The sequence below is a fragment of the Chelonoidis abingdonii genome, chromosome 2 (assembly GCF_003597395.2).
Source record: "Chelonoidis abingdonii isolate Lonesome George chromosome 2, CheloAbing_2.0, whole genome shotgun sequence".
In the NCBI taxonomy this organism is placed as follows: domain Eukaryota; kingdom Metazoa; phylum Chordata; order Testudines; family Testudinidae; genus Chelonoidis; species Chelonoidis abingdonii.
The window spans coordinates 210,731,413-210,753,642 of record NC_133770.1 but is presented as its reverse complement, the minus strand read 5'-3'; the positions used below and the strand labels follow the sequence as shown (position 1 = coordinate 210,753,642).

The window sequence follows — 22,230 nt, the reverse complement described above, 5'->3', positions numbered from 1 at the left end:
TGGTTAGTGGCAACATTTTGCTGGGGATATTTGACCATTGTTAATGGGATTCAGATATTGGCAATGGCATGCTGCTTGCTAACAACTTTTCTTGAGACAGGCCCCAGCTGCATGCAGATTTACAAGGCTGCACGTGGGGAAGGAAGTACTGAGACTTCCCTGGCTGCAACCCCACAAACCTGCCTGTGGTTGGTGCTCAGCCCATCCCAGCACTTCTTTCTGAGGCTGCCGCCCAGCAAGCCTGCCTGCACATAGAGACCATATGGGAGATAAGAGGCTGTGGGCAGGGCAGTAGTGGGAGGAGGGTTGCAGCATGGATGTCAGAGCTGCACAATGCCTCTCCTTGCACTCTCCAGGTTGCACCCTGCCATGGAACTGCAACCAGTGAAGGAAGAGCTGGGATGTGCTGAGCCCCAGTTCCTAGAGAGCGTAGGGAGAGGTACAGCCCCAAGGGGCCTCCAGGATCCCACTCCCTGTAGAAAGCCCTGGGATCCTGGTCGCAGCCCAGTCTCCCCACTGCTTCTCTGCCTTCAGGCAGGTTTGCTGGGCTGCAGCAGCCAAGAAAGGCATGACCCAGCGCTTCCTTTCCTAGCTGCTTCCTCGCAAACCTGCCTTCTGCTTATTAGCAGTAGCAGAGGCAGTAGCTAGGCTGACGAAAAAATTCTTCGGTCAAACTAGCGCTTTCTATGCTGGGGGTTAGGTTGGGATAGCTATGTCTCAGGCATGTATTTTTCTCACTCCTGAGCAATGCGTAACTACACCAATGTAAAAATCCTATTGTAGACTAGGCTTACGTCTTTTCCTTTGAACTCCCTTCTCCATGCCTGACATTGGCTGCAAGTTAATAGGCCAGGGTCAAATGGGTCTAAAGGCTCTCTTTAATTTTCTTGTTGCCAGTGTGGAGCCTAGCTGCCCCGTTAGTCCCCTCATTGCTAGTGTGGTGCCTGTCTGGTTCTTTCTTGAGTCTGGTTTTAAAGGAATGAAGTTCCACCACTTGCTTGTGAGACGAGTACTTGAATCCTGTACCACTGAAGTCAATGGGATTTTTCCCTTTGACTAGAAGAAAGCAGGATCAAATCCCTATTACAAAGTCTAATAGCTTTCTCCACAGAGACATTTTTCGTAGTATTCATCCAAAATTTCTCCCGGTTATCGTATGATCCCTTGTGCTGACACTTAAACGATTGTTCCTCTTGAATTAATATAGATCTTTCTTATATCCCCTGTTATGCTTATGATTCCCCAAGTTATGCCTACAAAGTTCTTTTAATGTTTTTTTTTTTTTTAAGTCAACACCTTAATCGTTCGTTGTTCATCTGGTAGATCTCTTCAGTTCGTTGAAATATTTCTAGTACTGAGGTAGCTATAACTAGTCAATGGAAAGATTCCTCTTGACTTCTTTGGGAGCTGGATTGTTTGGAACTATTGTCTTAGAGAGAATACTCTCTAATTTCTGATTTTTTTTCTTCAGTTCAATTGACTTTTTCTAGTAAAAACAAAAACCAATATATGTACCCAGTTAAGTGAAATTGAGAGAATTCTCCTTTGTATAGGTGTCTTACTGAAAGAGTGTTTACAGACATGTTGCTTTTCTGTTATTGGGGGTGTTCTCCCAGCCTAAACTGGAAATAAGTATCAGCATGCAGCAGCTACTGTGTTTTGTTTTCCTCCAATAGTCTTCAGAAGAGCTGTCTTTAAAGAATACCGCTGCTCTTGGTGGAAATGTTATGCTAGAACTGTAGCATACCAAGCAATCATGCTAAAATGCATTATCTACACACATTGTATCTAGTTAAAAGGAAAAAGTAGTTTCCTTGACAACATAATTTAACTTTTTACTGTTCTTGTCTAGTTGCTAGTATAAATAGCTAATATGTTTTTGTTCAAAACATCAATTAGATTTCAGTATAATCTTTATTAATATAGAAGTGTTAATACAAGAGGGCTGTTGAGCTAAGATAATTTGCACAGCAGGAACAATAAGATAGCACCCTTCTCTTTTGTTGTATCCCAGAGACATGCAAAATGAAATGAAGCTCACTTAACAGACTGTAGTATCTTCTACAATTAGAATCAAATACTTAAAACACTTGTTAGCACTTTTTTTCTCCAGTGTAAATTTATTGCTGGAACATTTTAAAACTGTATATATTTAATAAACTAGTATAACTCTATCCTTTTTTTCTTGTCCATCAGCCAAAACCCCCCATTTCCTGCGTCTTCAGAGTGTGGAAGTCAATGCCGGACAGTTTGCCACTTTTCAGTGCACTGCCAATGGTAAAACGAATTCAGGTGACCGGCTGTGGTTACAGGTAACTTATTTTCTTTCACAGTACAGTGAGATTTTTTGAAAGTATGATTCAGTCATCCCAAGGAGTGGCACAAGAGGAGAAATAATAGCTTAATCTCCTGTCTCATCAATACTAGCCTAATGGATTTGAACCTTTCCATAGTATTTGTTCTTTTGCAGTATCTGATATTTCCTCACATGTCAGTTATGAGTGGATGAATGTAGAATGAGAAACTATGGTAGCTCTGTTACCACTGTGTGGTAATTAAAGGTAAATACTCACTTTTTCCATAGTGACAGCTGGGCCTTTTGTTAGCAGTTGCTGTGACTGACCTAGCTGTAAGTGGTGATGTTGGTGTGCATCTATTAACCAGAATGCTCTGTAGCACTGCCTATATCCAAGATAGGATGCCCTATGTTAAAACAGAATTGCTTTGCATAGATTCATTTATTTTAAGGCCAGAAAGTACTAATGAAGCCTGCACATTTAAATTATAAAATGTAATGAAGGTGTGAAAACATTAGCAGGTGGTCACCTTAACGCATATCCAAACAGAAGACTATATGTGTAGCAGGAGGAAAGTGTAGCAGGTCCAGCTCCCACAAACAGGCAGATAAACCCCAGCCATTGGGGTGAGTACACAGGGCCTTCCTCCCCAGCCATCCTGCTGAGGACTATGGGGCACTTTTGGGGTTGAAGATGGGGCCTAATGCTACTATACCAGTCTTCTTGGGGCTATGGTGGGCACAGGGCCATGGAGTGAAGCCACTAGGACATTGTACTTCAATGTGCTTAGGCCCCAGTTTGCCTCAATCCAGCTCTGTGTACTTTACAATCTGTACCAGACAGAATGCTGACTGGTGCCCATGACTCATTGGCTTGGTCCCTGACTGCCATATTCTCCCTCAAGACACACATGTTGTATGAGCCAGGATGGTCCTGATGAACTAGGAGAGCTGTTGCTCATGGCTTCGCCTCAGTGAAAGCAGCACAGGAAGAGGAAGCAATAGTCAGGTCTGGCAGGACAGAAAAAACAAAATATTGGGCACCTGGCTGCAGCAAAATGGCAGATTCTAAGGCCAAAAATGGAATTCTGTGACAGTTGGGCAAAACAGACAAAAACATATCCTTGTTAGAGAGAATATAGTTTGACAAAAATGTTCCCATAGAGCTCAACAATGGGTTACTATTATCATAGTTGATGCTGATTGTACATTATCTGACAGAACAATTAATTTCATTTAGCTATCTGACTGTAAAGTATCCTTTATTGCAACAGTATACTTTTTGTTGTGATGCTTATCAGTCCTTAGGTTAGTCCCATGTTCTACGGCTCACACGTTCATATTTTCGTTTAAATACAGTAGAGAGACTTTTTTTTTACCAACATTCAGACTGAAATGATGAATTAATTACTGTCATTTTCTTTAAGGCTCTGACCTTGTAGAAATTTGTGCACATGTTCAACTTTATGCTGTGAATGTCCTATTTGAATCAGTGAAACCAGTCAATGGGTGGAATTTTGCCATTGACTTCAGATGGGCTGGGATTTCACCCCATACCTCTGCATAAAGTTGAGCATGTGCAGTCTTTGCAAGATTGAAGCTCAGTTCCTTATTATTTTACTTTGTCATAATCATAATTTCCATTCAGTAAAATAGCATGGACTATTTAATTGCAGTGTGGTAAATCTAGAGTAACTTTACTGAGTTCAGTAAAGACACTCCTGATTTAAATCAGGTAACAGAGAGAAGAATTTGTCTCCATATCCAGGATAAGAAAACATAGGTCTTCTGCCTCCTATTTTTGAATGTCCACTTTTCATTCAAAGTGATGCATGTCATTTAGCCTCAGCATAATGAAAACTGCAGTTCCTTGATGTTGACAGATCAGGAATTGTGTAAATTCCAAATGCGTTTTTGTATATGAACTTTATAAAGTTGACAGGAAATTCTGGAATGTTTGGATTACATTTTTTGGGGCTTACCTGCAAGTTTCCATGGTTGCAGACCTATCTGCTGCTACATATAATAACCATGATCCAAATGCAATTCCAGTTCTGGGAGGCTGCTAAGATGTTTGCTATGTCATAGAATTTTTCAGGTTCCGAATTCTTAAATAGTAAGTATATTTATCATAGTACAGTTTTTCTACCACCACAAGGTAGAAGGTCCCAAGTCTGTTACTCAGCTGCCACTATTTAACTCATTATTGTGACAAACATTTTTACATATTTTGAGTTTGAAAGCCAGTATATAAAAGCTGATTCCACTTTTGCCTTGTGGTATAGGAATGGACAAAGTGATTTGCTTAAGTAAGAAGCAGTCCACACCTTTATCCCAAATGCTTTGTATGAGATTTAAATATACTATTAATTTAGTTAAAGATTATTATTTTTTTCTGCTTAGTTCTGGCCAGAACTGAAAGTACTGCAGTACCACAAGAAAGGCTGCTCTTGCAGAATTTATGGTCTGACTGGACTTGGGCAGTACCAAACATTTCATGAAATAATCTGCTTTCCAGCACTGTGATTTCCCTCCCGCCCCCGAATCAGTAGGCTAGGGTAAGATTCAGACAAACATCTACAGTGAAATCTTGGTACCATTGAAATTGATAGGAGTATTGTCATTGACTTTAATAAGGCTGAGATTTCACCCCTATACTTTTCCCTACTTATCCAAAATGTCTTAATGGGGGTCAACAAGCACATGGACAAAGGAGATCTAGTGGATATAGTGTATTTAGATTTTCAGAAAACCTTTGACAAGGTCGCTCAGCAAAGGCTCTTAAGCAAAATAAGCTGTCATAGGATAAGAGGGAAGGTTCTCTCTTGGATTGGTAACTGGTTAAACGATAGGAAACAAAGGGTAAGAATAAATGGATAGTTTTCAGAATGGGGAGAGGTAAATAGTGTTGTCCCCCAGGGATCTGTACTGGGCCCAGTCCTATTTAACATATTCATAAATGATCTGGAAAAAGGGGTAAACAGTGAGGTGGCCAAATTTGCAGATAAAACAAAACTACTCAAGATAGTTAAGTCCCAGGCAGACTGCAAAGAGCTACAAAAGGATCTCTCAAAACCAGATGAATGGGCAACAAAATGGCAGATGAAATTTCGTGTTGATAAATGCAAAGTAATTCACATTGGAAAACATAATCTGAACAGTACATTTACAATGATGGGGTCTAAATTTAGAAAGAGATCTTGGAGTCGTGGATCATTCTCTGCTGCTGCACGTTGAGAGGATGATTTCAATCAAAAAAGTGAACAGAAAGTTGGGAATCATCAAGACAGGGATAGATAAGACAGAAGGTATCATATTGCCTCTATATAAATCCATGGTGTGCCCACACCTTGAATATTGTGTGCAGATGTGGTCACCCCATCTCAAAAAAGATATATTGGAATTGGAAAAGGTTCAGAAAAGGACAACAAAAATTATTAGGGTTATTGAACGGCTTCCATATGAGGAGAGATTAGTAAGACTGAGACTTTCAGCTTGGAAAAGAGGCAGCTAAGGGAGGAGATGATAAAGGTCTATAAAATCATGAGTGGTATAGAGAAAGTAAATAAGGAAGTGTTATTTACTCCTTCTCATAATACATGAACAAGGGGCCACCAAATGAAATTAATAGGTAGCAGGATTAAAACAAACACAAGAAAGTATTTTTTCACGCAACACACAGTCAACCTCTGGAACTCCTTGCCAGAGGGTGTTGTGAAGGCCAATACTATAACGGGATTCAAAAGGGAGGTAGATAGATTTATGGTCCATCAATGGCTATTAGCCAGGATGGGTAGGAATGGTGTCCCTAGCCTCTGTTTGCCAGAAGCTGGGATTGGGTAACAGGGCATGGATCACTTTACGATAACCTGTCTGTTCATTCCCTTTGGGACACCTGCCGTTGGCCACTGTCAGAAGACAGGATACTGGGCTTGCTGGACCTTTGGTCTGACCCAGTGTGGCTGTTTTTATGTTCTTAATGTTCATGCATTGCTAGGGTTCAGAGGTAGGATTCAGGAGGGGAAATGATGAGTTGCAATTCTCAGCACCTGACGGAGGAATTCCTAACTCTGAATTAGGTATCCAGGCTCCTTATATAATATATGGAGAGAGTTAGGCCCCAAAAATAGGATTTAGAAAAGCCAGTGTGCTAGGCAGGGAGCCGTTGAAGTTAACCTGTAGGAAATGCCAAGGAGAGCCCTAAGCCCTGCCCATAAAAAGGAGTCAGGTGCTTAAATCTGGACTTGAAGGAGATGCCTAATCACACTTGGATTCACAGCCACGAGCCCTCTCCTGGAGTTGGGCACCTAAGCCAGGTCAGCTGTTTTCAAGAAAAATGATGGGGGGGGCGGGGGCTGTCTACTTATAACCTTTAACCCAGTGGTCAGGGCACTCACACAGGTTGTGTGAGACCTGTCTTCAATTCTTTTCTCTGCCTGTTGTGGAGCGGGGATTTGAACTTGTCTTCTAACCGGTGGGCGATAGGGTATTCTGGGGTGGATCTTGCACAGTCTAGTCTATTGAAGCTGTTCCAGTATGTGTAAATAATTAAATATCCATTGGAGCAGGGGCCGGAACCTGTCTCTCTTGTAACCCATTGGAGTGCCCTAACCACAGGGCTGTAGAGTCATTCTAATTCTCTTTGTGGCCCAGTAGCTGTTTATCCACAGTGGATCAGTTCCAACAAAAGAGACAGAAACAATATCCAGAATATTCCACAGTTCAGTGATTAAGGGAATTCCCCAGAGTTGGGACAAGACCCAATTCTCTACATCTGGCAGAGGGGAGAACTGAACCCATGTCAGAGCCCTACTCACTGGGATAAAACTGTATAGCAGAAGGCAGCACCTCTGAGCATGCTTTGAGCATGCCTACCACATCTGGCTCTGAGCATGCCTACAACACAGGTTGTCTTGTTCTCCATGTACTATTTTTGTTTCTTCTGAGTCAGTTTGTTCTCCTTGGCCTTGCCCAGTAGCTGCTACCAACTACACCGATTATCTCCATTTAAAGGTCAGCAGGGCTTTAAGTACTCCAGTGAAATGCCTGGGGAACACCAGTTCCCTTTAAAGTACACCTGGCTGATAGGGGTTTTCTATTTTAGATGTGAAGGTGAGGAGAAACCTGGTTGTCTAGAGGATGCCAACATTTTTCATTCCATATTAATTACATTGTCTGAAAGAGGCTGTGGCCATCAGGTGACAAATACCCAATTCACAGATAAGAAATTACTGTTTTTGGCATTATGACTGTGTACTGGAAACAGAAAAACAACTGACCCAAACATTTGAAATTGAGAGCCATATCCTCAGCAGGTGTAAGTGGTAGAGAGCTTCACTGAAGTCCGTTGTAAATTGATAACTGAAGTAGTTACTAGTCATGCTCTTATTTTTTTATGGGTTATTTGAAGACATTCATAATATGAACATATTAAAATTATACAAATCTTGTATCATCTGTTCGGAAGAACTGTCTTGAGATATTTTAAAGCATTTACTTCCACCCACAGTAGAAAAAAATGTTTTCTTTAAAATTTCCATTAGGATGTCTCATATGGAATTAAATTCACATCACATAATGCCATTCAACCCCACATAAAACCATGCATGCCTATTACAGCAGTCTGTGGGAAAACGCATATAGAACTCTCGTTAGCTGGTATGTGGGTTGCACCCCTAATTGTCCCTGTAGCATGCTATAAGTTTCCTTGATACAACTCTCACATCATGGATAGTAAATTATATCCACAGCTTGTGAATTCATATCTATCTCTGTTCACTGACTATTCAGCAGCTTTCTGTAAGACTTTATGGTAATAGGCTGCCACTTGTGTAACAGCATTGATTGTGAAACAGAATAATATACATTGCCTTTTTTCGTGAAAATGTAGGGCATTGGCGGAAAGCAAATGATGCCCATTTAGTTTAACTATTGATGCACCTGCAATTGTAGGGTTAAGTTGGGGCAGCATTTACACAGCTCCTTAATGTTTTGGGGTTAGCTATTGTTGAAGAGCATTGGATTTGCTTTCCAAACACTTATTTCAACACGTGCAGTGACCATCATCTGATGTTTCAAAGAAAGGGGGACAAAAAGCAATTCATGTAATCAATTGTGCAGTGATTTACATGAAGGAAAAAATACTCATCCTGACCCCTTTAGAAAATCATGTAGCCTGAAGCACAAGACTTTACGTGCTGTGCATGCAATTGTCAAGATAAATTGCGAGTAACTCAGCCAATATAACCTCAGTTTAAAGTCAAATGAAGGAAATTATGAATATAATATATTCATGAATATATGGAACTGTATCTAAGTTCTAATTGTTTTCCTTCTGTTGTCACCAGCATTTAGTTTAAAAGGTCATTGGCTAGATCATAAGCACTATGAATTAAATGTCCTCATTAGCTGATGTGTTGAACGTAAACACAAAAGTAAATCTGATGACACTAATGAAGGAATGTTTATGATTAGCAGATGTGTCCCATCTGCTTACATTTTCTTTGTCACATCTGTGGACAGCACAGGTTATTGCCAGTATGTGACTAGTTGTTCTTTTGTACTGAAAGAATAAACAGAAATGTGATTCTTATGCATTCCATATGAGATTATTTTTGTTTTAAACCATTCTCTTTCAAAAGTGCAAACTTCAAGAGTTAGCACTAATATTGAGTTAGATATATGCGTGTAAAGCAGTAGGAAAACCAAAAGAAAAGAGAGAGGGTGTCAAAAGGAAGACAACGTATATTTTTCCTTGTTCCTCTGCTAAGGTATATTTCTAGACTGAGGCAACGTTTCACAAGGGGGAAGAAATGAACATGCAAATAAATGACAGTGGATCAAAAAACAGTGAACAATGAATCAAAAAACAAAGTACATGTAGCCTGGGCAAAATCTTTTGAAAAGTTCTTCTTATTATTAATATTTAGTAAATTGCCAGAATAAATAACAGTCCTTATTGAGGGCGATAGGTGGGAGGGATGGGGTTGGGGGGAAATTTTAGAAAATACCTAACATTTGGTGCAATTTAGCCCCTTCTAAAGGCATGCTTCTGCTTTCCAAAGCTGCTTTTGAGACAGAAATGTATATTTTAACTTGCAGGAATGAATTAGGAACAAGCACAAAAGGAGTTGGACTTAATCAGAGGCAAATAAATTGCTACCTTCTAATCCCACCTTGTAGTCAAACAATGATAACTCCATAGAAATTTAGGGCTGGAAGTGACCTTGAGAGTTCATCTAGTCCAGTGGTTCTCAAACTTTTCCAGTCATGTCACCCTTACCAGTGTCTGTACCCTGTCCCCATTATTGCATAGTCAAGGATCCCTCAACAGTGGGCTGGAGGTGGAGCTGGGGGTAGAACTGGGGAATAGGGGAGGAGCTGGTCTAGGGGCAGAGAGGGAATGAGGGCAGAGCTGAGCAGGGGGCGGAGTGGAGCTGCGTCTGGGGGCAGAGCTGGTCTTGGGGGTGGAGAGGAAGTGAGACAGCTGTGTGTGGAGGTGGAGCAAAACTGGGGACTGAATGGGATTGGAGGCGGAACTTGTCTGGGGGTGGAGTGGGGCTGGAAGTGTGGCACTCCCTCCCAGTCATTTCCAGTGCATAACAACAAAAGTGGTAAAATTGTTCATTAAAACCTCAAAGCCATTATAGTATTAACTATCCTTTTAGATAGAAATTTTCCTAATATTTAACGTAAATCTCCCTGGCGGCAGATTAAGTCAATTATTTCTTGCCGTGGACATGGAGAAAAATTGGTTCACGAGTCCTTCTATAAAAAACTTTAATATATTAGAAGACTGTTTTTAATCCACACTCCCGAATCTTCTTTTCTCAAGTTAAATATGTCCTTCTCTTAACTATGCTCAGAAATCAGGTTTTCTAAACCTTTATTGTTTTATAAAATATGTGTTTGCATATGTGCCTGTTTGTAAAGCTGATCAAAACTTGGAATTTCTATTTAAACAGAAATTTTGATATTTCTAAGTTTGTTTTTGTTTCAAATTGGAACAAAACAGAATTTCGGTTTGGAAAATTTGTATAGCATTTAATTTTTTTGGTATGATTCTTACATTTTTTCATGACATGTCAGTAGTAACCAGTGTCCACATTATGCTATTAAGAGCAGCTGCTACTTTGCACTGCTACAGACTAGAGCTGAGTGGCTAGGCAGCAGTTCTGTAGAAAAGGAGATAGGAGTTACAGAAAAGAGAAGATTGAGTCATTATCAAATATATTCTAAAGCAAAGGAAACGGAAATGTCAATAACAGTTCAAGTGGTATAAAAAATTGTTGACCGCGAGTAACCATTGGCATAAGGTCTTAACATATACTGTAGAGATAATGCTTGATCAAGTTTGTAACAGTGCCTAACATGATGGGCTCTCAACCCCTATTGGGCCGCTCGTGCTACCCAGTACAAATAAACACACTGACCATGCCCGAACTCCAACTTATCAATACACAAGATGAAGCTGCATAAATGCGATAACTAAACAACGATGATACCTCAACCTTTCAACCAGAACACTTAACTGCTAGCTGTCTTGTTACCAACATGCATAATAACTTTCACAGCACTGTTTAATTGGCCCAGACTTAAAGTCGCCAGCCATTTAATTGTTTAAAATGTGTCCCTGTAATATTCTCCCCAGTTAAAGTTAAGTCCATAGATAAAGTTAATGTTAAAGAAAAAGGTACGAAGAATCAGCTACAAAATAAAATCTTATAGTAGAATTTTCAGGCTTTCAACAAACTGCCCCAAGTAAAATAAAAAAGAAATGTAAAAGCTATTAAATCGCTATAAGATTATAATATATAATGCATTCTGAAATAAGATGTAAGCCTATATTGCATAAGTGAAATGGGCGCAGGGACTGCATAAGGCAAATACTATCCCGCAAGATCCTAAGGTTTGTAAACAGGCAGGTGTCAATAAAAAAACTAGAGTTTACGTGAATATGGATGCCTCAATAAAAAGGGTGTAGTTTAGTTCAGAAAGACATAGAAACATCTTGAAAATGTCGAGATGCCATGTAGAATCAGGCAGTCTCTGTTATTTCGAGCAACTTAGTTCGAGTAAACGTAGAAGGTCTCAGGGTGCGTTCAGTTTTGTGCTAAACTGCATTTGAATTGTGTATCTGTAAAAGTCAAAATAGGCTTAAGAGATTTTCATGTTAATATGCCTGCAAAATAGTGAGTTTGATCTGGAGTTAGAATGAATCTCAAAACATGCATGTACTTCTACTAAAGCAGAAGAGCAGAGACACCCCACAGTGCACAATGTGCAGCATAACCAAGAAACTAGGGAAACTAAATTACTTAATTAAAACAATCTTTATAAAAGTAATTACATTTAGGATATAAAATCATCTAAACATCGAACAGAAGCGATAATAAAAGATTAAAATAAATGTGTTGAAAATGTTAGCGTGTACTTTTGAAAAAGATAAATGGTAGTCATACACTGTAACCAACTTTTACAGGTGCGCCAAAAATAAATAAAACTCAAGAATTATCTCAAACTTTAAACAAAAAAGTGAGAATGATAGACGTGGAGGGAAAGGTATAATAGTGTAATCGGAGTAGATTATGACTGATCATCATGGGCAAACCAAGCCAGTCCATCCAGTAAAGATATAATGTGTGGTAAAGGAAGAATTCCCCAAAGCTAGAAATACTGAGTGAAATGATGAGTTAAAAAATGTACACAGAAAATAGAAGAAATGGATTCTAAAGAATTTAATAGATGCCAAAAAACTGTGATTCTGCAATCCATAAAGGACAACTTTAGCTATAATCTGCGCCATCCGTTCAAGATGGAAGCAGCAAAGAAATAAAGCAATAATCACAAACCAAAAAGAGGAAATAAATAGCAAGTCAGTATAAATAAATGATGTATGTGTAGAAAGTTGAAGAAAGAAGGCTAAAGACAACAGAGGGAAAAAATCCATTCTGGACAGGCTTGCAAGAAAAGGAGGAGGTGATTTAAGTATATTAAGAGTAAATGGAAAGTCCAGAAATGGTAAGCCATAACTATTAGATAAAGAATTGTTAAAGGGCAAAAAAAAAGCAAAAGTGTCAAAAAATATAATCTTTCGATTGAAAAGAAGCAGGATATAGTAACAGGTATCACAAATAGACAATCAAAATACTTCCAGCAATTAGTGCCAAAGAAGAATGCAACAACAACGACAGGATAAAATATTTTAAAATCTAACAGTCCCACTAACAAAACACCCAAACTCCTAAACGAACTGCTAAGATCACTCTGCCGTGGTAGCCCTCGCCCAAAGAGACAAGCTCCTCTCCTCCGCTTCTCAAACACACGATCAATGCTTCCGTCCGTCTGCTTCGACACACAGATGCCACCTATCAATCCCCCCACTGCAGTCAGTCCCAGAGAAACTACCGCCACTTAAGCTGACATCAATCCGCAAGATAAATGAAAAGCGTGAACAAAATCAAATAATAAAGAAGAAGGACAGGATAATAATTAATCCCACAATTGTTTTTGAAAAATGTCAAACAAAACCTGATTTCATTGCTGAGGGTCACAAGTTATTAAGGAAAGGTACTTAGACTTAAGACAGGCACAAATTCGCTTAAGAAGCAAGTCCTGTACTAGCACTTCTGTTAGTGGCAAGCATGTTGCCGGGGATATGTGACCAATTGTATGGATTTCAGAATTGGCATGGCAGCGCTGCCAACAACTTTTTTGAGACAGCCCCGGCCAGCTGCATGCAGATACAAGCGGCACGTGGAAGGAATACTGAGACCCCTGCTGTCCAACCCACAAACCTCCTGTGGTGTGCTCAGCCCATCCCACAACTCTTTCGAGGTGCCGCCGGAGCAAGCCGCCGCACATAGAGACCATAATGGGAGAAAGAGGCTGTGGGCAGGGCAGTAGTGAGAGGTGCAGCATGGAGTCAGAGCATGCACAATGCCTCTCCCACTCCCAGTTGCAACCCGGCCATGGAACGCACAGTGAAGGAAGCTGGGATGTGCTACCCAGTCCCTAGAGAGCCGAAGGGAGAGATACAGCCCCAAAGGGGCCTCCAGGAATCCAAACTATCCTGTAGACAAAGCCCTGGGATCCTGGCGTCAAGCCTCAGTCTCCCCCAACTGCTTCCGCCTTCAGCAGGTTTGCTGGGCTGCAGACACCCAAGAAAGGAGAAACCTCAGCGCTTCCTTCCTACTGCCCTCGCAAACTCTGCCTCTGCTATAGCAGAGCAAGAGGCCAGTAGCAGGCTGACGAAAAAATCTTCGGCAAAACAGCGCATCCTAGCTGGGAGGTGTGAAGCTTATTCTCGCGGTAATTTTCTCACTCCTGAGCAATGCGAACTACACCAAGAAAACCTATGTAGACAGGCTTTACGTCTTCCTTGAACCCCTCTCCATGTGCCTGACATGCGCAAGTAAGAGCATAGGGTTGGGGTCTAAAGGATCTCTTAATTTTCTTGTTGCCCAGGGGAGCCTAGAGCCCCGTAGTCCCCTCATGCAGTGGTGCCTCGGGTCTTCTTGAGTCGGTTAAAGGAAGAAGTTCCACCACTATGCTGGAGACGAGTACTTGAATCCTGTACCGTTACTGAAGTCAAGTTAATGGATTTTCCTTTGACAGAAGAAAGAGGATCAAATCCCTATACAGTCGCAATAGCTTTCTCGCACAGAGACATTGTCGAAGTAATCCACCAAATTTCCCGGTTATCGAAGACCCGGCTGACACTTAAACGATTGTTCCTCTCTGGAATTAATATCAGACTTGTCCGTAACCCTCGTTAGTGCATGACCCCAAGTAATCCTACAAAAGTGCTTTAATGTTTTTTTTTTAAGTCACACCTAATGCGTTCGTGTCATCTGTAATCTCAATTCTTTGAAATATCTAATACTGAGGAAGCTATAAACTAGTCCAAGAGATCCTCTGACTTCTTGGGAGCGGATTGTTTGGAACTATGCTAAGAGAGATACTCTAACTGATGTTTGTTTCCTTTCAGTTCAATGAACTTTCCTAGTAAAAAAACAAAAAAACCGAATATATGACCCAGTAAGTGAAATTGAGAGAATCTCCTTGTTATAGGTGTCACGAAAAGGTGTTTACAGACATTGTGCGTTCCTTATTGGGGGTTCTCCCAGCCTAAGAGACGGAAAATAAGTATCAGCATGCAGCAAGCACCGTTTTGACGTTGCCTCCATAGTCTCAAGAAGAAGCTGTCTTAAAGAATACCGCGCTTCTTGGTGGAAAGGTTACTAGGAATGTCAACCAAGCAATCATGCTAAAGATGCATTAATCTACACACATTGGGACTAGTAAAAGGAAAAAGAGTTTCCTGACAGACGAAAAAGAACTTTAAACTGTCGTGTTCTATTGCTAAATAATACTAATAATGTTCTTGTCAAAACATCAATAATTCAGTATGAACTTTTATTAATATAGAAGTTAATACAAGAGTCTGGTGAGCTTAAAATAAGTTGCACATCAGAAACAATAAGATAGCACCCTCCCTCCCCCGGTTTGTTAAAATCCCAGGAGACATGCAAAAGGAAATGAAGCTCACTAACAACTGTAGACTCTCATTAGTCCATACTAACACTTTAGCACTTTTTCTCCAATAATTTATGCGGAACATTTTAAACGTATATATTTAATAAACTAGTAATAACCTAGCCTTTTTCTGTCCCATCCAGCCAGAAACCCCCATTTCCTGCGCGTCAGAGGGTGGAAGTTCAATGCGGACAGTGCCACTTTCAGTGCACGCAATGTGAAGAACGAATTCAGGTGACCGGCTGTGGTTACAGTAAACTTATTCTCACAGTAACAGGAGATTTGAAAGTATGATCAGCATCCCAAGGATGCAACAAGAGAAAAAATAGCTTATCTCCTTCTCATCAAAACACGAAGGATGTGAGAACCTCCATAGATTGTTTTGCAAGATCTGATATTTCCTCACAGTCAGTATGAAGTGAAATGAAATGTAGAAGGAAAACAGGTAGCTTGTACCACTGGTGTGGTAATGAAAGGCAAATACCACGTTTTTTCCAATAGGACAGCGGGCCGTTTGTAGCAGTTGCTGTGACTGGACCAGCTGAATGTGAATGTGGGGCATCTATAACCAGAAGCCTGTAGCACGCCTATATCCAAGATAGGATGGCCGATGTTAAAACAGAATGCTTGCAGAGATCATATTAAGGCCAGAAAGTACTAAAAGCCTGCACATTAAAATATAAAATGAATAAGGTGGGAAAACATTAGCAGGTGGTCACCGAACGCAAGCCAAACAGAAGACGATATGTGTAGCAGGAGTAAAGTAGCAGTCAGACTCCCACAAACAGCAATTAAACCCCAGCATTGGGGTGAGACACACAGGGCCTCCCCCAGCCACCTGCTGAGGACTATGGGCACTTTGGGTTGAAGATGGGAGCCAATTCACTAAAACGCAACTGCTTCTGGGCTATGGTGGCACAGGCCATGAGTGAAGCCACTAGGGACAATGTACTCAAGTCTTAGCCCATTTGCCTCAATCCAGCTCGTGTACTACAACTGACCAACAGAATGCTGACTGGGCCCATGACCATGGCTTGGTCCCATGACGTGCCCAATCCCTAAGACAACACTGTAGACCAGGATGTCCTGATGAACTAGGAGAGCTGGTTGCTGCATAGCTCGCCTCAGGAAAAAGACACAGGAAGAGGAAGCAATATCCAGGTCTGCAGGAACAAAAAAACAAAATATGTGGGACACCTGGCTGCAGCAAAAGCGATTCAAGCCAAAAATGGAAAATTCGTGACAGTGGGCAAACAACAAAAACATATCCTTGTTAGAGAAGAAATAGTTGACCAAAAAATGTTCCATAGAGCCAACAAGGGTTTACTATTAACAATACGTGATGCGATGTACATATCGACAGAACAATTATCATTTAGCTATAATGACGTAAAGTATCTTATTGCAACAGTATATCTTGTTGTGAGCTTACAGTCTTAGGTAGTCCATGTCTATCGGCCACACGTCGATTTTCGTAAATACAGAAGAGACTTTTTACCAACATTCAGACTGAAAGATGACTAAATTACTGCTATTCTTAAAGGCTGACTCTTGTAGAAATGTTGCACATTTCAACTTATGCCTGTGAAGTCCTATTGAATCAGAAACCAGTCAAAGTGGGTGGAATTTGCCATTGAACTTCAGAGGGCTGATTTCACCGCCATACCCTCTGCATAAATTGACATGTTGCAGTCTGCAAAGATGAAGCTCAGGTCCTAGTATTACTTGTCATAAATCATAATTCCATCATAAAATACCAAGGACTATAATCATGTGGTAAATCTAGAGTAAACTTTTACTGAGTCAGTAAAGACAACCCTGATTTAAATCAGTAAAGAGAGAAGAATTGTCTCCATACCAGGAGAAGAAAACAAGTCTCTGCGCCCTATTTGAATTTCACTTATCAAATGATGCTGTCATTTAGCCTCACAAAAAAACTGCAGTCCTTGAGTTTGACAGATCAGGAATTGTGTAAATTCAAACGTTTTGTAATGAAACTTATAAAGGACAGAAATCTTGAAATTTTTGATACAGTTTTGGCTACCTGCAAGTTTCCCATGGTTGCAAACCCTACTGCTGCTACAATAATAACGCAGAAGCCAAAGGCAATCCAGTTCGGGAGGCTGAAGATTTGCTAGTCATAGAATTAGGTCCGGAATTCTTTAAAAAGTAGTATATATCATAGTACAGTTCTACCACCACAAGGAAGAAGGTCCCAAATCTTTACCACTGCCACTGTAAACGTCATGATGGGACAAACATCTTTAGCAATTTTGAGATGAAAGCCAGTAATAAAAGCTGATTCCACTTTGCCTTTGATAGGAAGACAAAGTGATTGCTAAGAAGATAGCGCAGCCAACACGCTTCATCCCAAATCTAGAATTAAAATATAGCAGGACTAGATCTAGCGTTATATTCGATGAATGGATTAGCTATAGTTACTGCGCAGATGCACTGCCATTATTATAAAGAACTGAAATTACGCAGTACCAACAAGAAAGGCTGCTCTTGCAGAATTATGGTCTGGACGGACTGGGCAGTACCAAACATTGCATGAAATGAATCTGCTCCAGCACTGTGATTTCCCTCCCGCCCCCGAATCATAGGCCTAGGGTAAGATTCAGACAAACATCACATGAAATCTTGGTACCATTGAAATTGATAGAGTACGTCAGGACTTTAATAAGCTGAGATTTCACCCCTAAATACTTTTCCCTAATTATCCAAATGTCTTAATGGGGTCAACAACACATGACAAAAGGAATCTATGGATATATGGATTATAGATTTCAGAAAACCTTGACAAGGTCGCTCACAAAGGCTCTTAAGCAAAAAAAGCGTCATAGATAAGAGGAAGGTTCTCTCTTGGAGTAACTGTAAACGATAGAAACAGGGAAGAATAAATGGATAGTTTCAGAATGGGAAAGGGAAGAGTAAAAGTGTGTCCCCCAGGATCTGTAATGGCCCTTCCCCGTCCTATTAACATATCAAAATAATGGAAAAGGGGTAAACATGAGGCCAAATGCAGAGAAAACAAAACTACCAAGAAGTTAAGCCCAGCAAGACTGCAAGATGCACAAAAGGATCTCCTCAAAACCAGATGAATGGGCAACAAAATGCAGAAATCGTGTGAAAATGCAAAGTAAATTCAAGAAAAAACATAAATCTGAACCAGTAATGTACAATGATGGGTCAAATTAGAAAAGAGACTGGAGTCTGATCATTCGCTGCTGCTGCATGTTGAGGAGATGATTTCCAATCAAAAAAATGAAAGAAAGTGGAAATCATCAAACGACAGGAACAGATAAACAAGAAGGGATCATATTGCCTCAATAATAAATCCAGGTGTGCCCACACCTTGAAATAGTGGGTGCAGATGTGGTCACCCATCTCAAAAAAGATATATTGAATTGGAAAAGGTTCAGAAAAGGAACAAAAAATTATAGGATAGAACGCTTCCATAATAGGTAGAGATAGTAAGACCTGAGACTTGCAGCTTGGAAAAGAGGCAGCTAATGGGAGGAGAAAAGGCTAATAAAATCAGAGTGTGTAAGAAAGTAAATAAGGGGAAGGTATTACCTCCTTCATTAATACAGTAACAAGGGGCCCACCAAATGAATAAGAGGAGCAGGATAAACAAACACAAGAAAGTATTTTTCACGCAACACAACAGTCAACCTCTGGAACCCCTGCCAGAGGGTGTTGGAAGCAAACTAATAACGGATTCAAAGGAGGTAGAAGATTTATGTCCATCATGCTATAGCAGGATGGTAGGAGGTGCCCTAGCCTCTGTATGCCAGAACTGGGATTGGGTAACAGGGCAAATGGATCCTTTACGAGAACCTGTCTGTTCCATCCTTGGAACACCTGCCGTTGGCCACTGTCAGAGACAGGATACTGGGCGGTGACGGTCTGACCGCCAGTGTGGCTGTTTTATTTCTTAATTTCATGCATGCAGGGCAAGAGTAGAGTCAGGAGAATGAATGAAGTGCAATTCTCCAGCACCTGACGAGGAATTCCTACTCTGAATTAAGGTATCCAGGCTCCTTAATACGAGATAGTAGAGAGTAGGCCCCAGAAAAATAGGTTTAGAAAAAGCCATGGCAGGCAGAGCTCCGGTGAAGTGAACCGTAGGAAATGAGCAAGAGAGCCCTAAGCCCTGCCCATAAAAAGAGTCAGGGTGCTTAAAGCTGACTTGAAGGAAGCCAATCACACTGAATCAAAAGCCACGAGCCCTCCCTGGAGTTGGGCACCTAAGCAGCACTGTTTTCAAAAAAATGATGGGGGGCGGGGCGTCTTACTTATAACCTGTAACCCAGTGTAAGGCAACCACACAGGTTGTGTGAGACATCCTCATCTTGTTTCTCTGCCTGTTGTGAGCGGGGAGTGAACGGGTCTTCTAACCGGTGGGCGATAGGGTATTCTGGGGTGGAGCTTTGCAACAGCAAGTCCCTATGAAGCTGTTTCCAGTATGTTAATATAATTAAAATGATCCATGAGCAGGGCCGGAACCGTCTCCTTGTAACCCATTGGAGTGCCCAACCACAGGGCGAGAGTCATTCTATTCTCTTTGGGCCCAGGAAGCGTTATCAACAGTGATTCAAGTTCCAACAAAAGAGACAGAAACAATATCCAGAATAGTCCACAGGTCAGTGATTAAGGGAATTCCCCAGAGTTGGACAAAGACCCAATGCCTCTACATCGCAAGAGAACTGAACCCATGTCAGAGCCCTACTCTACTGGGATAAAACTGTATAGCAAAGGCCACAACCTCGAGCTATGCTGTGAGCATGCGCTAACCCATCTGCCTGAGCATGCCTACAACACAGTTGCTTGTCCCATACTATTTTTGTTTTCTTACTGAGTCAGTTTGGTGCTCCTTGCCTTGCCCAGTAGCTGCTACCAACTACACCGAGACTCCAGTTAAAGGTCAGCAAGGCTAATACGCCAGTGAAAGCCTGGGAACACCAGTTCCCTTAAAGTACTAACCTGGCTGATTAGGGTTTTCTATTTTAGATGTGAAGGTGAGGAGAAACCTGGTGTGCAGAAGATGCCAACATTTTCATTCCATATTAATTACATTGTCTGAAAGAGCTGTGGCCATCAGGTGACAAATACGCAATTCACAGATAAGAAATACTGTTTGGCAGATGACTGGGCTACTGGAAACAGAAACAACTGACCCAAGACATTGAAATTGAGAGCATACCTCAGCAGGTGTAAGTGGTAGAGAGCTTCACTGAATCCGTTTGTAAATTGAACGGAAGTAGTTACTAGTCATCTCTTATTTTTATGGTTAGTTGAAGACATTCATAATATAAGCATATAAAATTAACAAAATCTGTATCACTGTTCGCAGAACTGTCCTTGAGATGAATTAAAAAGCATTACTTCCAACCCACAGTAGATAAAAAATGTTTCTTTAAAATTGTCCATGAGGAATCCATATGGAAGTAAATTCAATAAAACATAAATGCCATCAACCCCAAAAAGACCATGCATGCCTATTACAGCAGTCTGTGGGAAAACGCATATAGAACGCTCGTTAGCTATGTGGGTTGCACCCTAAATTGTCCGCCTGTACAATGCATATATCCTTGATACAACTCTCTACATATGATAGGAATATTATCCAAAGCTGTGAGTCCAAAATCTATCTCGTTCACTGACTATTCAGCAGCTCTTAAGACTGTATGGTAATAGCTGCCACTTGTGAACAGCATTGATTGTGAACAGAATACATATACAATTGCCTTTGTTCGTGAAAAAGGGCATTGGCGGAAAGCAAAGAGCCCATTTAGTTACACTATTGATGCAGCCTGCAATTGTAGGGGTAAAGTTGGGGCAGCCAGTTACAACAGCCCTTAATGTTGGGGTAAGCAATTGGTAGAGCAGTGGATTTCTTTCCAAACACTTTTCAAACGTGCAGGTGACCATCATCTGATGTTCAAGAAGGGGACAAAAAGCAAATCAGGTGAATCAATTGGCAATGATTTAGCATGAAGGAAAAAATACCTCATCCGACGCCCTTGAGAAAATCATGTGCCTGAAGCAAAAGACTTACGTGCTGTGCATCAATTGTCAAGGAAAATGCGAGTAACTCAGCCAATAGAACCGCAGTTAAAAAGTCAAAATGAAGGAGAATTATGATAATAATAATATCATTGAATATGGAACTGTATCTAAGTTTAATTGTTTTCCTTCGTGTCAAACCAAGCATTAGTTAAAAAGGTCATTGGCTAATCATAAGACTATAATTAAATGTCCGTATTAGCTGATTTGAACGTAAACACAAAAAGTAAATTCGGATGACACTAATGAAGGAAATGTTGAGATTAAGCAGATGTGTCCCCCATCGCTTACATTTCTTTGTCACATCTGGATACACAGATCATATGTGACTAGTTGTATTTTGTACGAAAGATATAACAGAAATGTGATCTTAGCACGTTCATAATGAGATTATTTTTGTTTTAAACCATTCTCTTCAAAAAAGTGCAACTCAAAGTTAGCACTAATATTGAGTTAGATATAGGCGTGTAAAGCAGTATGGAAAGCAATTAAAAAAAGAGAGGGTTCAAAAAGGAAGACAACGTATAGTTTCCTTGTTCCTCGCTAAGGTAGATTTCGAGACGAGGGGGCAACGTTCACAAGGAAGAAATGAACAAGCAAAGAAATGACAAGTGATCAAAAAACAGTGAACAATGAATCAAAAAAACAAAGTACATAAGCCGGCAAAATCTTGAAAAGTTCTTCTATTATTAATATTAGTAAATGCCAAGAATAAAATAACAGTCCTATTGAGGGCGATGGGGAGGGATGGGGTTGGGGAAATTTTAGAAAAATACCTAACAATTTGGCAAAATTAGCACCTTCAAAAGGCATGCTCGGCTTCCCAAAGCTGCTTTTGAGACAGAAGATGTAAGTTAAACTGCAAGGAAATGAATTAGGAACAAGCACCAAAAGGAGTGGAGCTAATCAGAGCAAATAAATTGCTACCTTTCTAAACCAACTTGAGTCGAACAATGAAACTCCATAGGAAAATTTAGGCTGAAGTGACCTTGAAAAGTTCCAATCTAGTCCAGTGGTTATCTAAACTTTTCCATCCATTCACCCTACCCAGTGCTGTACCGTCCCCATTATTGCATAGTCAAGGATCCCCAACAGTGGCGAGGTGGAGCTGGGAGAACTGGGAATAGGGGGGAGCTGGTCAGGGCAGAGAGGGAATGAGGCAGAGTGAGCAGGGGGCGAGGGAGCTGCGCTGGGGCAGAGCGGTCTTGGGGGTGGAGAGGAAGAGACAGCTGTTGTGTGGAGGGGAGCAAAACTGGGACTAATGGATTGGAGGCGGAAACTGTCGGGGTGGAGTGGGGCTGAAGTGGGCACTCCTCCCTGTCATT

At 40.8% G+C, this 22,230-nt stretch overlaps 1 protein-coding gene across 9 annotated transcripts in view; it reads left to right on the top strand.

The window, feature by feature from the left end:
- PTPRM (protein tyrosine phosphatase receptor type M) overlaps positions 1-22,230 on the top strand; it is a 766,944-nt gene that overhangs the window by 300,124 nt on the left and 444,590 nt on the right. For all 9 annotated transcript variants that reach the window (XM_032777081.2, XM_032777080.2, XM_032777089.2 and 6 more), the window contains exon 5: positions 2,197-2,312. In XM_032777081.2, coding sequence (XP_032632972.1) covers positions 2,197-2,312 — 116 coding nt within the window. The remainder of the gene's footprint in view (positions 1-2,196; positions 2,313-22,230) is intronic.